The 17788-nt window shown below is 38.1% G+C and overlaps 1 protein-coding gene across 1 annotated transcript in view; it reads right to left on the bottom strand.

Moving 5' to 3' along the window:
• SBF2 (SET binding factor 2) overlaps positions 1-17788 on the bottom strand; it is a 233166-nt gene that overhangs the window by 96852 nt on the left and 118526 nt on the right. The window contains 2 exon segments of the mRNA XM_068194618.1: positions 638-746; positions 1771-1903. Coding sequence (XP_068050719.1) covers positions 638-746; positions 1771-1903 — 242 coding nt within the window.

Below are 17788 nucleotides of genomic sequence, written 5' to 3'. Positions count from 1 at the left end.
TGCACAATGATCTGAACATAAGTTTAAAAAAAAATTAAAACAGTACCAACTTTAATGTACAGAATGTTTTTGATACAGGAAATACTCCAAATACTTTCTATTACTGAATCTAGCCCTGAAAAATGAAATTAAACCAAAGAAAATGAAATTAGGCAAAACTTTCAAAAGTGACTTTTGTTTCTGGATGTTCCAGGTCTGTGTTCAGAGACATGAGATATATTTGCAAAGAAACACAACGAGGGCAACTAGAAGTAGAATTTCATGTTTCAAAGGACCTTTTGTAACCCTGGTTCGGCTTCCCAAGCACATACTTTAAAAGGGTAAAATAAAACAATTGAGAATACACTTGAAAATCCTAAGTGAATTGCTCAAACTCAAGAGAAATAGATGACAAAGCCAGAAATGGATCCGTTCCTTCCCCTCCTGCACTAGAACCAAATAATTTCCCTCTACTTTACAGTAGAGGGGGGGGGAAAAATTCTCTTTTTTTCTTCTCCTGACTGTCTCGCCTTGCTTTCTTACAGCAGTATTTTGAAGATATGTGGATTATTCACACAAACACCTCCAAAGCTGCCAGGAGGGCTCTGCAGCTGGACACCAGGGCAGGCAGTGAGGCTGGAGTGGCAGCAATACTCACAAGCTCGTGGATGTCATTGCGAAAGACAGAATGGACCCCAATGATGAAAGGGGTTGGGGAGCTGAGAACCTCCAGCAGCTGGGCAGGAAGAATTGGGATATAGGGATAGCTGTCAACAGAGTAAGTGAAATAGAATAAAAGCTTCTGAGTATCCTTTCACATAAGGCAACTTTTTTTCTTAAAAAAAAATCTTCCCTTGAGTAGTCAGGGACACTGAAATTATAAACAATACATTCATTTTAAAAACATGGTTAGCTTTTGGCCATATACCTACACTTCAGCCTTTTGCAAAATATCATTAATTAGAAGTCGCTAAAGAAAATATTTTGTTTTCATCTTGAAATGACAACTAAACATAATGCATAGAGCACTATTTCAGGCATTGCTTACTTGGTTTGACAATTTAGAAAACTCTGTGTTCATCAAAACAACATCAAGAGCTGGATCTAAATTGATCAATTAATTTCTACACCTAATGTATAGTTATTAAAAGTTTACATTCATTATTAGTTAAACATTAAGAAACATATTCCAAAATTCAATTTCTAGTTCTTCCTTCTTATTGTCCATTATAATGAAACCAATCTCTGAAATATTTTAAATAAAGCAAGTTATTAAAATACAAGCACAGTTTGAAGCAGGTGAGTCAGAATTAGATGTTTTCTTCCTAAAAAAACCCAACTGATTGACATTAAGTTTTCCATTTCAAAATTCTGGATCCACCTGTGGCTTTTTAGAGAGGATCAGTTTGTTGACCTAAATTCAATCACTGGTAGACATTTGTCAGTGACATAAAACTGAAACACACTAATGTAGCTGCTATCTTTGAGCCACAGAATCTTCTGGGTTGTGAGTAGTGTTTCTACCCTACATTTGCAGGTGGAATTTCTCCCTTAATTGTTTCCACTGTCACCATGCAACCAGATTTTTATTAATGATTTTATTAATGACACACCAGGATTTGCATCATTAATAGCTTTGCTTATTGTACCAACTATAGCACAACTCCTTTTGTTTGGGACAAATAAAAAATACAAGTAATTTGTTTTTGTAATAAATTGCATTTGTAATGAAAGTTACAAAATTAGTTGTAAAATTATCTAATGAGTTCAAAGAATCCAAACTTAACTCACCTGTATTTAAGGGGAAACATCAAAGACTCCAGAGCCCTACAGGCATCACTGAGCCTTTGAAAACTTGCTGAGTGAAAGAGAACCTTATTTTCTGTAAGCACGGCACAGAATAAGCTGAGTACATTTTGGATTCCTTAAAAAAAAAAAAAAAGAAAAGAAAAAAGAAAAAAGAAATAACTGTAACAATATGCCAAAAAATTCAAAATTACATTAAAATTTTCTGGAGGCATTTTCAAAAAGCATATGATAAACACATAAATTCCCAAGTTCCAAGTTTTTCTACCTTTTATTTGACTAATGCAGCTTCTGTTTTTCAGCTTGCTATAATACTATCTGAATGTATTTCTACATTTCAGATACACTGTATTACATCTCCCTTTCAATACCACTTGCAAGGCTTTCCACATCTCAGCACAAATCCCAGCAGTGCTTAATAATGGCTTCAAACTGTATTATGTGCATCTTCTGCATGGCCTTCTGTGTATCCAGCACTCAATTCTGGTCACTGATCCAGGCTTAACTTCTAAACCTCTTTGTAACTCCAAGCAGGGGGAAAAAAATAAAATCATACTGCCAAGTTCCAAAGAAAATGAAAAGATTCCTAGTGAATACATTCATGGCTTATCCATGGAGAGCAATCTAGGAGTCAAGAGGTTAAAAGAGGGCAGTAAGAGTGCATTCATCACTAGAAAGATACTTAAAGGAAGATCTGAATGTTTTAAAAAGTCCCAATAGATTTAGGGTAAGACTCATGAATCAGATGATGGGATGCTCTGGGGGTTTTTTAAGACAGTGCAATTTACCTAAGAGACAAAGCCATGTGCTTTCAGGGAAAACCAAAAATATATTTCCTTTAGAAAAAAAGTCCCATCCTGAGAAGCAGACATGCCTGACACATGTGAGATATGCTGAAATTTATGAAATTTCCTGAAATATGCTGGAATGTATGATGGTTCCCTGAGGACATGGCTTGTGTTATCAGTGAGACAGTCTGTATTACCTTCCCAGAGCTACTGCTTATCTAGCAATAATGTCCCCAAAAAGAAGTGTGACTGTGGACAGCCACTATATTTACATGATAATTAACACTTCGGTTTTTTAAGTATTTTTTTTTTATTACAAGTTTTGATAAATCTTTTTTCTTCCATAATGTATGCAGATTTTCTTGGCTGGAGTAAAGCTCAGTTCATGAACACAGTGGGACAAAAATTTGGAGAGGGCTGTTTAGGAAAAGAAGAATTAATTCTTAGGATGTAAAAGTCAAACCACAAAATAACAGCTTGTGCTTCCAAACTCCATTCTCCAAGAGTCCCACAGAACTCACACAACCAAAGGCAGAGGCTTGAGAGGACTGAGGATAGAGGGCTTTGCTACAAGGCTGAGTGAATTACTGCTGCAAATGTTTGACATTATTGTCAGTGGCATAATTAATATAGTGCTAGTAGAAAACAAACTGCTTTGTAGCACACAAGGTGAGGATGATGATAAAAAAGTCCAATTTGTTTCCTCATGTGAATGAAACAGCACCCAGCAGTGAGTGGTTAGAAGGGAACTGGAAATAGTGACCTCTGAACACAAGGTTAGAATCTGCTGCCTGCTGGAAAAAAAATCTCAGTAAAAAGTTAAAAAGTCAAACTGCCCCTTTTATGCAAAATCGCCCTTTTTCCTCTCCCAGAAAATTTTAAAAAATATTCTGGAGTACACTTTATGTTTTAAACTAAGTTTTTGTTTTCACCTGGGCTTCTCACTCCGTTTCATTCCACAGCAAGTATCCTAAGACATCTAGGAATACATTTTCCTTTTAAACATCTGACAATTTTTTCCTACAATCAGAAAGATTCTCAAACAGTGCCCTAAAAAGCCTATAATGTTTTGGCAGGTATTACTGAGGAAAACAATCCCAAATACCCTCACAAATATTCAAAACATTTGGTACAATGAAATACCCTAAAAAAGCCCTTCCTGTCATCAAAATACCTATAATTGAAAATTCCTGCAAGAGATGGTTTTCCAGTCTGCACATCTTAAAACCCAAACCTGAGTTCTGAAAGGTCAGAGTTCTAAAATACTTTCTGGATCTCACTGATGAAAAACTTTGTTTTGGAAAGAATTAGAACATTCATTTACTGATGTAGAAGACTCAATTGAAACCATGCTGTAAAAAAAACCCAGCCTTTTTGGCTATATGATATTATTTTGCTGTGAATTATGATGATTCAAGAGTCTAGAAGGAATATTTTAATTCTAGCACCTTTGAAAGTCATAAAAGTTATCCAGCGTCAGCATTTTTAATTTCAAATCTCTTCTGAATACAGGCTTCCTCATCAGACACCAAAACAATACTCAATTCTCCAGAGTACATAATAACTGAACACTTCTGCAAAAATTTTACTAACAAAAAATATAAATGAGGAGGAAATCAGAATTTTGCTTACGTATAAAGAGGATACCTGCAAGTAATTCCCAGTGTTTGAACACAGTGGTTGTAGATCACAGTCTCCCTTAGGGACTAGTAAAATGGTACACTTTTGAATAAATAATAAAGGTAACCTTCATGTTCCTGCACAGTGTTAAACTGTATATCAGTCTGATTCCTATCTGCTTTTACCACTGTAAGAAATGGATTTTGTCAGCATCTTTTACAGAAAGGTCCGGATGTCAGTCAATGGAACGCGAAGCTTATTGCAATTACTCAGCAGTGATGGTATGGCTTCTGAGGCTTTCAAAGTTTCACTAGGGAAATTAAGTCTGGTTTTGCTGCATTTTAGTGGCCACAGATAAAGCTTCAGTTTGTACTCCACAAAGGCATTTGTCAGTGCATCTTAACAGCACCAATATAAGTTGATATTTAAATGACTGCTTTCAGCAACTACTTCCCACAACTTAACTTGATGTCCCATGGCAGAACACAAAGTGCAAACATGTTTTCGCTGCATTCTGGGACTTGGTCTCCAGATGTTCACTACACTCTAACTGGCCAAGGAAGGTGAATTTGAAATGTTTACTGTGATATGAATGCACCTGATGTAGCCCCAGCTGTGCAGAGCTAGAGAAAAACACTGCTTTACTTGCAGAACCTATGGAAGAGACCAAACTTGCAATAAAATCCAGGCTAACCACTTCCACTGACTGAAAAGCTTGTAAAGCCCACACAGCTTCTTTGTACCAGTGTTTTCCTTCTCTTTCCCTCTTTCTTTCTCTAAATGCTTTATATGCAATACAGAAAAATATAAAATACATAATATAAATGAAATTAAGTGTGCAATACAGACAGCGAATCTGGAATTTTCTTATTTTCAAGAAGACAGCCGCTAACTCAATACAAAATTACTGCTCCACATGTACTTTGAAATGCATCTTCTCAGGAACATCAGCAGTGAAATGACTGTGAGGGAAACCTCTGTCTGACAGAATCAAATTATAAACCATAGGACTTCTGATTACTTTCCTTTTCTAAACCATTGAAGCCATTGATTAAATTGTCTGAGGAAGCCACCAAGGTGTTGTTCCAAGCCTTCCAAGTTGTTTACTGAAAACAAACCATTCCAAGTGACAGCCTGAGCCCAGTTTCCTCGTGCTGCAGGACACAATCGTGGCTGCCTGTAACCTTGAACCCTCTGCTGCTCTGCAGACTCCACACTACATCCCATGCTCATTTGTCAGGGCATAAATAGACAACATGAAAAACAACAAACAAGTTGATTTTTACAGATTGCCCCTTCGCAGTCTACAGACAGACATCCTGTAAAATATTATACATATGCTGGAAAATTCTGAATGGAGGCTTCCTGACCTTCACTGTTTTCAAGTATTTAAAGAATCTGTAATTTGTACTAAATTATCTGACATCCTACATCAACAAATGTATCATTCTGCCTGCTTCCTGTTGTTCTAGAATTTAAGTACTTATTTAAGCATGATTAAAAAAAACTACCAAACACAAAGTCTACTTGACAGTAACAGAAGTTACTGTCTTCTATATAGCATGAAATCAAAATATTACCACTTACTTCTTTGGACTTTTGTTAAGAGTTATAAACATGGATTCAGAAACTCACCTGACTGAATATATTATTATGCCAGTATGCCATTCTTGAATTACTGGACACAAGAAAAAGCTTAATAGACAAAATAATCCATAATTTAGCCAGACTAATCCAGGAAATGGGTCAACAAAGCCTGAAAAGCCTTTCTGAAAGGCCACTGGAGACTGCATAGTACAAGCTCTGTGCCAGGCAGTGTCAAGCTCTAAAGATAACTAGGAAAAGAGTAGAGAAAAACAAAACTCTTTTCATATTTATTTTTAGATGTGGCTGCATAACTCTGCTAATGACCAAAATACAAGCTTAACTAGTAAATAAGAGGCAGCAACTGCACTCAACACTCACATAGGTAATCTGCTAAACTGCATCGATTTGTCCACCCAAAAAGCACACAGTATCTGCAATCAGCTACGCGGAGTGAAAGCCAAATGATTGCTGTGTCACTCAGCTCAGGATCAATGTGCATTTAGGAAAGCAAGCAGGTCTGTTATTAGAGCAGGAATGCACACTCCACGCTGAATCACAGCCAAGCTTGCTCACAAATGGGGAGCAATCTGGCTGTGCCAGCACAGAGCTTTGCAGGGGTTAATTTGTCCTGCTTTTGGCTGGCAAACAAAGGACATGAGTCAGATGAGAACCCCAAGAGATTAACTTATTTGGGCTTTGTCAGACTCAGGAGGAAGAGAAGCAATCCCTACAGCATGAAGCCTTCAGCTGAGACTTACTCAAAGAATCCAGCATTTCATTAATTCATCCCCACTTCTGAGCCCACAGAAGGAAACATGGGTGTGACATGCACTACTGAAGCCAGCCTCCATTTTTAGAGATGCATTTCTGATTTGGGAACTGAATTGAAGGCAATTCAGAATCTGAACCACGAATTCTGCATGCTCTTTGTAAGAAGGGTGGAATGAAGGCTTCCCTACAAACCAGCATGTGGGGAGGGTGGGAAGAGGAAACAGGGTACCATATAGAGAGATTCTGGTATAAACACCCCAAAAGCCACGTGATCATTAAAAGCTACCAAAAAAGACTCTGAAAATGAGGAGATATATATAAAAAAAAGATGATGGATAAATATTCCTCCAGCTATCACTCCCCCAAAGTTCGACAGTATCCACTCTGTGCTGTCTACATTGAGCCAAGCAGATGGTTGTTCTCCAAACCCTGAATCACACAGGCACAAAGAAACAGGGATTAAGCACAGCATATGATCTGCTCAGAAAACAGTCAGTCTGTCTGTCATTTGCATGTTGATGTCACTCCATTATTGCCAATTTCCTTAAATCCCTCTCCAGACCTACTTAAAGAAGCAGCAAAAGCCCTTTGGCTTTCTTGAGCCTCCAAATACAACTCTGCCAATGCCTTGAGTGAACATGATCACTAATTTATTTTTTTTTTCCAGAGACAATGATAAAGATAAATACAATTTTTAATACAAGATTTAGATAATAAGGCTTTCACCCCTGAAAAAGATAAGTGCAATACCATTTCTTATACATATGTTAAAGCTTTACATACCCAAAGGGAGATTGATAAACTCAAGATTAATAAGACTGTGTTAAGCGAATCTTCTTGACAAAGCAGAAAAGACATAGGAAGGTAAACCAGACAAATAACCCCTTCACATACAGAAAGTATTCACATGGCAGGGAGGTAAATGCCAATTTCAAGTGAAGGCAGTAAGCTGAATTACACAAATATACAAACACAACCTGCATTACCAGTTAAAAGCTTGCCACTGATTGTATGTCTGGCCCATATAAACAGCTTATGTTTGAGAGATGCTACAAAAATATTTATTTAAGGAGAAGAATCTTCACAGAAATCAGATAGGAGACTAACATTTTTTTTCCTAGAGGGAGGGTAGGAAGCACTATTTCTAAATATCGAACTGTTAAATATCAAATTAAACCAGAAGGTTTTGTTCCCCTACTGTGTGCCTCTATATGCATGCAGGTTTTAAGATTTGAGTAATAGTCTATTCTGCTGAAATATGGTTTCATTTCTTGTCTGATTTCACATCTCATCTTCTGCTTAGTTATTTAGTTATCTAGAGAGGTAATTAAAATAGGAAGCTATTTGTTTTGGATATTAATCCCATAAATATCTATAATTCCAAAATCATAAGTAAACAGTAATCCTGTATAATTACTAGGATAATTAGTACACTAGTAATCTGTGTACTAATTGTAAATTACCTGGATAATTACTAATATCAGGACACAGAAATTCTGTGTAACCCTCACAGGTCCACACTAACAGAAACTCAATGAAATTCTGTAAAAGAATTTTGAGTGGACTGGGATAAAGGATACACACTAAGGAATTGCCATCCTGCCCAATTCCCATGAGTAGAGGTGGGAGAGTGTTACTGAAAGATTCCCAAGTTTCTAGAAATTTTTACAGGTGGATTTCTATCATTCATTCTTTAGAACTGTCCTTTCAAAGAATGAGGATTTTATTGTTTGAACCAAATGTTTTCCAAAACCCTTTTTCCCCCCACATACATCAAAAGATATGTCATAAAAATAAGCACACGCTATAGAAATTATCTATAGCAGTTTGGTTAGCCAAAATTGTCTCTTTGTATCCCGACTGCAAATCTAAAATTGAAATTTGAGAAATTATTTGCAACTGCTGATGTATTTGAGTAATCAAAACTAGAGCAGTTTCCCATTCCTCCAAATTGATTCACAGATGGTAGAAAGTAAAGGAGGATTCTGTTCAGCCACCAACAGACATTTTAAAACTCAGAAGGAGGATTAAAACTTTTTGAGCAACCTGATTTGTTTTTAAGATTTTATAATTTGTCTGTATTCACTTAAAGCAGAAAAAGTGTTATTGAACAGAGCAATTCAGAGTGAGGGTAATACCAGTAGGATCCTTAGAAAGTAAAATATCTAAGAATGAGAAGAGTATTGTCTTTCTTGAACTGTACACAGGAAAAAATGGTCAAGGATACACAAGGAACTGCAAACATACCTGTTTCCTGTCTAGGGACTACAAAGGCTTTCTCAAGGAACATTACTACAGAAGCATTATATGAACATAACCAAATAAATGCCAAGCCAACAGGAACAGACGTGGCTGATCAGGATATTCTGTAAGAGCAATACTGAGCCACTGCTGACTGATGGTCATGGAGCATAAAAGGACAAATATTCAATTGAAGAAACTGTGAAACAGTGTAACCCTGAAAAAACTTAAAAATCACTTTATTTTCTCTAAAGATCATGCTTGGATTCTCTTCAAAACATTTACGAAATTTTAAAAATTCTTTGTCAAATTCTCTGAGATTTTCCTGACCTCCTGAGACAGGGGTACTTCAGCCCAAAGTGCAACTAAAGAGCAAAACTTTAAATGAATTTACAAGACAGAATATATGGAAGTAAAGGTCTATAGAAATGTTTTTCTTTTCCTTCTCACCACAAGTGTTAACACCAAAGTTTGGAAATTGCAGTTTTGAAAGTTCTTGTGATTTGACAGCTACCAAGCCTGCTTCAGAATAGTGAGAAAAGTTCTGCCTGCACTCATACCAGCAAAAATAAAAGAAAAGCCATCTGTTCCCAGTAGGATCCCTTTCAGTATTTTCTATAAGCAGAGACAAGCTTCTTTTGTGTCTTTTTGAACTTTGTTTGTCTATTTATTAGACATTTGCTTTTTGGAGCTTACATTTTGCTCATCTCTGAAAAACAATAATTTGTTTACACTCTTCTGGGACATGTTTTCTGAAGTCCCGCTGTAAATAGAAAAGAATTCTCTTCTCAAATGTCTCTGAACAAATTTTCACCTAATAGTTTAAATAAATTTCAGTGGATTGTTATAGAGCAAACTGTAATCTGTAAATTTTTTTTCTCTTGTTTGAAATGTTTTCTTTTTAAAAAAGCTCATTAACTACAGCACTTTATCAAATACACAGCTTCAAGCTGATTTACTTATAATAACTTATAATAAATTTTCTTTCTCAGATTTATAATTTGCTTAAAATAAACTACTGCACGCTTTTTCTCAGCGAAAGAGTATCACAAGTGCAGAGTGGATAAAAGTGAGCATCTTATGTCGTGTGCTTTGCTGTGCTGAAAAACATGGAACACTGCAAGAAATATTGGATAGAAGAACTGTAGTGCCTCCAACTCATTTCAGACTCCTGCCACCACAGCAGCAGCATCTCAGGGGGTGCTGAGCAAGCCCCCAGGGTATCCCCACGTGAACAAACAGAACCAGAGCAGGATGTACTGAAGGAATGGTTTGGCATTACCTGACTGCAATCCCTGGCTCTCCCTGGCAGGGATACAGGAGTGAGTGAGCTCAAGCCAGCAGAGGGATGGGTCTGTTCCTACTGCAGCCCTTGGCCATTAGGCTGATTTAACCACAGCATCAAACCACAACCTGAGACTGCTGACAGAAAACAGATGGGACCCTCCCTCCTTCCACTCTCCAAATATTTGCTGTTAACTCGGTGAGATAAAACTGCTCAGCATGGCTGAGTCAAGCACCACTGCAGCAAAGGAGATGGGGCAACACCGTGCAACTGGAAGTGGACATTCCAGACAGGATCATCTGCTTGGCTGCTGGGGAAATGAAGCCTCAGAGACTGTCCACAAAGTGCTTTTACTTGAAGTGCAGAAGAGTCCCTGTATAAAATTCACTATGACAATGTCCCTTTATTTCCAACAGCATCTAAAAGAACACTTTCCTTTTGTTCTGCTCTTGCAGCAGTAAGGCCCCATTAGCAGTAAATGCCACATCAAATCCCTTCATAATCTATTTGTTCTTTGATGGACTCCACAAATCTACTTGGAAAGCTGGAATGGTAAATTCTCTCCGGCTGGGTTATGGAGCTAATTGCAGCTCACCAGCCAGTGGGATTTAAACTGAAACTAGAACATAAGCCAACAGCACCCACTCATGTGATGCCAGGTCCCATAGGCTGGAGAGCATACAATTTATTAAGATCAAACACTGATTAGAAGTGTTAATAAAACAGTCCTCATTTAATTACACATGCTGCTAAAAACCAACAAAAGTTATATAGCTTCCCATCCCATGATACATGATGTTCCATGGAAAGGAAAAAAACTGAGTGAGTTGGGTGAGAGGTTTGTAAACAACCTGACAGTAAAAAAGTTCTGGTTTGTATCACTAAAATCTCATAAAGATAAGATGTGGAAAGGGCACCACATCTACCCTCAGTGCATTTCCCTGTTACAGGTATTAATGGACTGAAAATGCCTGCATTTGGACTCTTCATATGCTCTGCAGATTACATCTCTCATTGCTTTGCTGCCCTACATAATGAAATATTAAAATATTCATGCTGTATGTCAAAGACTCCAGGATTTTCTTAGTCAACAAGTATAAGCCAGCTCACGTGCTGACTGTGCAGTGACCCTTTCATAATGTCTCCCAGCCATACAAATACACATATATATTCATCAGGAATGTCTTTTCCCATTTATACAGTAATTTGGTATTGTCATCTGTTGGCATAAAATACATTACATGAGAGGCTGAACATTTTATCTCCCCTAAACCAGAATTAAAATAATGAGAAGTTATTTTATTACAGAAAACATTACTCAAAGTGTCAACAAATGAAGCCAAAAAGCAAAAAAATTCTGGGTATTTTAATAGATCCTGGATTTAGACTATATAGGACTGAAGGGTCTATAAACAGTGAAGGAGTCCAGCCTTTTCCCATCATGATATATCAGACAACCCAAACTGATCAAGCTTCATCTTAAATGCACTGATAATGCTTTGCATGACTATTCCCATCAGGAGGTGTTTCAGGATGTTTCTCATCCTACAGTTGGAAATCACCTTTTAACTTCCAACCTTAAATAACTCGTGATCTTTTTGTATGAGCCTGTTCTCGGTGCTCACCTGTTTCTCTAAATCGTGACTTCTCCCTGAACAACACTGATGTAAAAATCAGCAAATGGTAAATACATATGGCCTATGATATAGAGTAAACTAAAAAGAGCACAGCAGAAAACCCTAACACTGCTCAAAAAGCAGCCTCCAGAAGCCAGTAGGAGCTATAACATGACCAACAATTTAAATATTCATTGCAGAATCGACATTATTTTGGGATTTATGTTTTCTAAAGGAAGCGACAGTTTTTAAGCAGTAGGGCTACTTTTACTTTCATTTAAAATAAAAATGTAAAGCATATCCTACAAGTATTTTGAGTTTAAAAATTAGCTACCACAGAAATAAACTCACTTGAGGCACGCTGTAATTCAGTTTTTCTCCTTTTGATTCGATAGGTTGTTTTCTAATTATCACAGTAAGGTTATACTGTTTATGTTACTCTATAGGCTGGACACTTTCACTGTTTATAGACCCAGTAGCTCACATCATAATTTCTGAGGCATGGTCTTGGGAAGCAATAAAACATTGGAAAGACAGATAACAGATGAAGCCAGTTTTAGTTTAGAATGCAGAAACTGATCAGTGTTCATATCTTAAGATCAAGAAAAAAAAATACAGTTTCAAAATCTCGTTCTCTTCCCCAGAATCAAATTATACCAAGAAGTTGTGGTGCACGATTTCATCTCTTGTAGGACTTATAAAGCTTGATTTTTAGCATCAAAGGGAACAAAACTTACTGTGAAGAACTAATACTAAAGTATCAGCTCAAGACTTTTTGAAGGTAAGCAGTGAAAATTGAAGAAGCACCAGCAGGCAGGGAACAAAACTTACTGTGAAGAACTAATACTAAAGTATCAGCTCAAGACTTTTTGAAGGTAAGCAGTGAAAATTGAAGAAGCACCAGCAGGCAGGGAACAAAACTTACTGTGAAGAACTAATACTAAAGTATCAGCTCAAGACTTTTTGAAGGTAAGCAGTGAAAATTGAAGAAGCACCAGCAGGCAGGGATCAGCATCTCCAGAACAGAAGGCAAAGGGGAGCAAGGGGGAGGGGGCAGTGCCCTGACCAACACGCGCTGGAGCACCCAGAAGAGAGGAGTTGGGTGGGTCTGGTGCCAGCCAGCCAGAAAAGGGCACAGAGATGAGGAGGCACAGTCAGGGGCCAGGCTGGCATGGCCAGGTCAGGATGAGGGCCAGTGACAGCGGCCAGGGGCCACAGGGCCAGCCCGGGCCGTGAGGAAGAGCCGGGAGCGAGGCAGAAGGAGCAGCCCGGGGGGAGGATCCGGCTCACAGAGGGCACAAGAATCATGGCTTGGGCTGGCCCTGGGGACATGGGCTGAGCTTAAGGACAGCAGCCAAGCCAAGAGGCCAAGGAGCCCCTCCTTTTGCCATGTTTCACACAGCTCTTCCCCCAGAGCCTGAGCCAAAGCTGTGCAGCTGTGCCCAGCTGTGCTGGCCTCCCTGCCAGGAGGGCCTTGGGGCTGCCCGGTGCCACGACATCAGCTTCCAAAGGAAACAGGACTTGTAAGAACCAAGGACAGAGCCTGCTCAACTCCCAGCCTATGCACAGATTCCTTCTGAGAGCAGAACATCTGCTGTACGATACTGGCACAACTACAGAACCATCCCAAAAATGTGGTTTTCATAAGTTAGCCAAAGCTGTAAAGTGCAAGCTCGTCAGTTTAAACTCCCTTGGCACATACAAATATCTACTTCCAAACAGAGCTGGAGTAGCACATCTCAATTAAAAATAATTAAAATAATGCTGCTGCAATTAAGATCTTGTCCAAACAAATTTTTGAACATAAAACAATTTACAGTATATTCATTACATTAAAAAAAACGCTAAATCTCCACCATTCTTCATTAATTTCTAGCAAATCTGAAAAATTAGAAAATACAGCATTTCTTTTACTTCTGTGCACTTGAATACACAACTCCAAAAAATTCTAAACAGGTATGACAACTAATATTTGATCTCATCATTATGTTTTGACTGGATTTATCACCATGTAACAGTAACAGGCTTTGGCTCCACAACTGTTTAAACCAACAAAAATCATCTCTGTCAGTGTCACTCCATGGACACATGGAAAAGAATTCACTTCTTTTTGCTTGCTCGTTCCTGTTTAATTATTTAATTTTAAGCAGCTCTCTGTGGTATCAGAGAAGTATCTGCTCTGATGCAAAAGAAAGGCAAGAATATGCAAGCAGGGCAAAAGGACAGAGAACACTCTGAACTTCTGAGTCCCAAGTCACAGTGTTGAAATTTGGAATTGAATAGTCACATTAAGAAAATACATCAATGCTGGAGTGGAGCATTTAAAAGTGCTTGTACTGAAGTACTTCCCTGCTTAGCAACTCCCCCATCACCACAAACATCTCCCCTAGTATTTATATTTTGTGCAACTGTAATAATCTTTAGAAGTTTAATCAGTCAATCACTTTTGAGATCTGGAATTACAGATATTTAATGACACTGCAGACTTCAACTATACTCTGTCATTTTTGAGTACTCTTTTTTAGAGGCTCCATATACTGTCTAATGGTACACACACAATTTCTACTTAAAAATATTTTAAGACACACAAAGAGGCTGAAGGATAATGATGTTTAACACTTTCAGTTACATCATAGTTTGGATAAATCAAAGACAAGCTTGCCAAGCAACCAACCTGGCTCCACCTACCATGACCATTCATGCTTGTGTCATTCCACCTTTTCAATCTCTATTCTACACAGCCCTGGATTCCAAAGCACCCTTACCTTGTGTCTTTGTCCAGAAGATTCAAAGCAGAATTCACTTTGAAGTGTCATTTTCACCACTTAAAAATGACTTTCTTTTTAACACAAAGTCAGTGTGATTTCACTGAAAATACTTGAGTGGTGAATTTAAGCTAGGAGGAAAACAAGCACAGGCAAACAAAGCAGAACAGGGGAAATAAGGACATGGGAAAACAGACCTGATATGAGACTAAACAAGAAGGAAAGGAAGGAAAACTCTTTTGTCTTTGATTAAGTATTTGGAAAGGAGAGAGAAATTCTTCAGGAAAACAAATTTTCATAATTGTTCTGCTCGGCTTAGCAGTGTCATTCATGCTACCAGGCCTTGAAATGTGCAAAAATGAAAAATGCTGGCTAAACCCCAGGTTTTGTTTTGCTCCTTAGGTCACTAATTTTTTTGTCCTGGCTTCTTTTGGAAAAAAAGCTGCTTTCTGGGGAGATGGAGGTGTGTGTCTCAGACTCAAAGGACTGAATACATCGCTGCTGAATACCCACGAGGAGAAGGCAAGTAGGGTTGGAATCTGGAGAAAAGAGCTTAAGGCAGAAACTTAGGAATGTACAGTTAATGCAGTGAGACAGGAGAGAAATATAACCTAAATCTAACCTAAATCTCCTTTGAACCTGAAGAAAGCTAGTGCATTTTGGAGCTTCTATAGATACCTACCATCTCACTAACACAACAAGAAATAGAAGAGCACTGAAAGTCTTCTTGCTACCATGCATTATTTTTAAAAGTAACTTTATGATTCCTGGTTTTCCACCTAATCCTTTATTGATTAAATAATTTCTAGTGATCCAGCTACAGGCCTGGTTTTTGTCACACTATTCCTATATATTAGGCTTTTTTTAAATAAAAAAAAGAAGGTATGATTTAAAATGTCAAAGACTGCTGTTCCTTATTACTAAGCTTAAAACCTTTGGGGATATTTTTCCCAACTGTAGTTTAACGCCTAAGCACAAATAAGGTCTGCTTCCAGATATGCTGTGCACTTAGTAATAAAGGGAGGGTCATCTGCTGACATGGTGTTATCCTGCCAAGCAGAAAAAGCATGATGAGGCTACTATTGCACAATAGTTCTCAAAATAAATGCTGAAATTACTTTTGTATCTATTCATAGTGATACATGTTGTCTTGCTGCCCACCTTCCTCCAAGAAAGAGCTATTTTTAAAAAGGTGATTTATGCAGTTCACAAATATTTTTCTAGCTACTCTTCAATTTTCTATTCATAATTGAGATAGGACGAAGTGCCTCGTGCCAGCAGAGAAATAACTGAACGTGTCGTTATTGGACAAATGCTCTGGTCAATATTTGTGTCCTGAACACGAGACTGGATGGGACAACAGCTGCCACTGAGGACTGAACAGCAGCAGAAAGCTTTAGCCCAGGTTGGAGAGAGACAAATACACAGTAAGCTCCTGTTCCAACCAGGCAAGAGAAACAAAGTGAGTGTGAAGATTGTTCCAAGAAGCACAAAAACTTCTGACAAGTTCAGCTGTGATCTCCAGCAGAAAGAATTAGGCCTTATCTTAGGAAAATAAACTTTCTCAAAGGGATGAGCCAGTGGGTTCTACCACAGTCTTCTGGATTCACTGCCTTTAACTCTTCATAAGACTACATGAAAAGTGAGAATAAATGAGAATTTATTTAAAACAGTCTGGTTTTATTTCCTGGTCCGCCTTTCACAGTTAACAACCATTGCAAACAGGCACGTGTAGCTCTATTAACAACTCTTTTTTTAGTAAATCCAGACAGCAACTTGGAATTAACAAGCCTTGGCACTACGAACATGATGACAGCCCATCACCTACATGGGAATGGAATTTTGTGCTGTTCTGGAAAGTGAGGTACGCTATGAAAACACAAACATTTTCTAATCTGTGTCCTTTGAGACACAAGACAATTCTACCCTTGTGCTGTATCCCCAGATACTTAGATACATGAACTGGCAACTGAGGCACACATGGGAAAAAGCCCCAAACAACCCCCCAAAACACAAAGAAACAACAACAAAAAAAATCAGTGGTCAAAACTAGGAGGTGGGAAAAGCAGCCTTTTACAAAGTGTTCCAGCATTTGCTTAAAAAAAAAAAAATCTACCTGCCAACTTCTTATTTGCACTTTCCTTAACTAATACCAGGCCCATTCCTAGGCAGCTATACCACTCTTGCCACACCAAAAAATAGGGAGACACAACAAGAGGGCCCACACAAGGCCATCAGACAAACTATTCCTGATTGTTCTTATAGTCTTGGAAAAGACAAAGTCCTGCTGCAACAGAAAAGAAGGGAGACAACTCTTCTTTTTGTCCATAAGCTTGCATGATCCCCTTGAGGGAAACAGGATGTAAGCCTATAAACTTCTCGTGACAAGATTTGCCAAGTTTTAGAACCATGCACTTTCTTCAGTCTCTCCCTTCTTCAGGCCAGTTGAAGCATCACTAACTAGAAAACTGAGCACTGAGTTTTCCTTCCTTATCTCCCTTTCTTTCCCCCTCCTTCTGCTGATCTTCATATCCTTATGTGCCCTGGAAAGGACATCTGGTGAACACTGACTCATACTTCTTACAAGGCACCAAAAAGCAAGAAAGACGGAACCTCCAAACATTTACTGGAAGTCAGGAGGAGAAAATAAGGCAGAAGAGCAGCAAAAGCACAGAAAGCAGACAGCAAAAAGGCTAATGGACTATGGGAAAAGAAGGATGAGATGGTAGACAAAGAGTAAATTGGGGGTACAGATATTGAAATGTATACAGGAGCTAATAAGAAATGACACAAATTCAAAATATAAAGGTAAAGGATTTTTGACTGCTAGCACAACAATCTAGTCCTGGTTAAACTCCAAACTCTTCAGTACTCTGCTACAGTAGATTCAGGAATTTACATGACATCCATCTGTATATATTAACCCTCTTATAACATGTGGTTAACAATATTAAATTAAACCGTATGTGTTGGAAATAAATGCTAAATTCTCATATGAAAGCTTTGTTATTCCTTTCTATACACAACAAGAGGAATTTTAAAAACTTGCCCTGCAAAATATTCTCTCAGTAAGACAAGAGAAAGAGATCGGCCTCAGTTTTCTCTTCCACATATTTACACTCCCACGCCATCTCCATGGCTTCCCTCTATAAATCTGATGCACACAATGACTTTTCAGATTTGTCCTCACTGTTTTCCTCAGCCTGATCCTGTGACCAAACACTCCAATCCCAATTTGCCATAGAAAAGCCAGGTGCCAGAAAACAGGGCAATTACTTAAAAACTAATGGAAAGCCTCACTTTCTTCAACATTTTCTGAACTGTGCATTT

This window comes from Anomalospiza imberbis, chromosome 6 (assembly GCF_031753505.1).
Source record: "Anomalospiza imberbis isolate Cuckoo-Finch-1a 21T00152 chromosome 6, ASM3175350v1, whole genome shotgun sequence".
Classification (NCBI taxonomy): Eukaryota; Metazoa; Chordata; class Aves; order Passeriformes; family Viduidae; genus Anomalospiza; species Anomalospiza imberbis.
The sequence above is the reverse complement of the archived record's forward strand: the minus strand, read 5'-3'. Positions and strand labels throughout refer to the sequence as shown.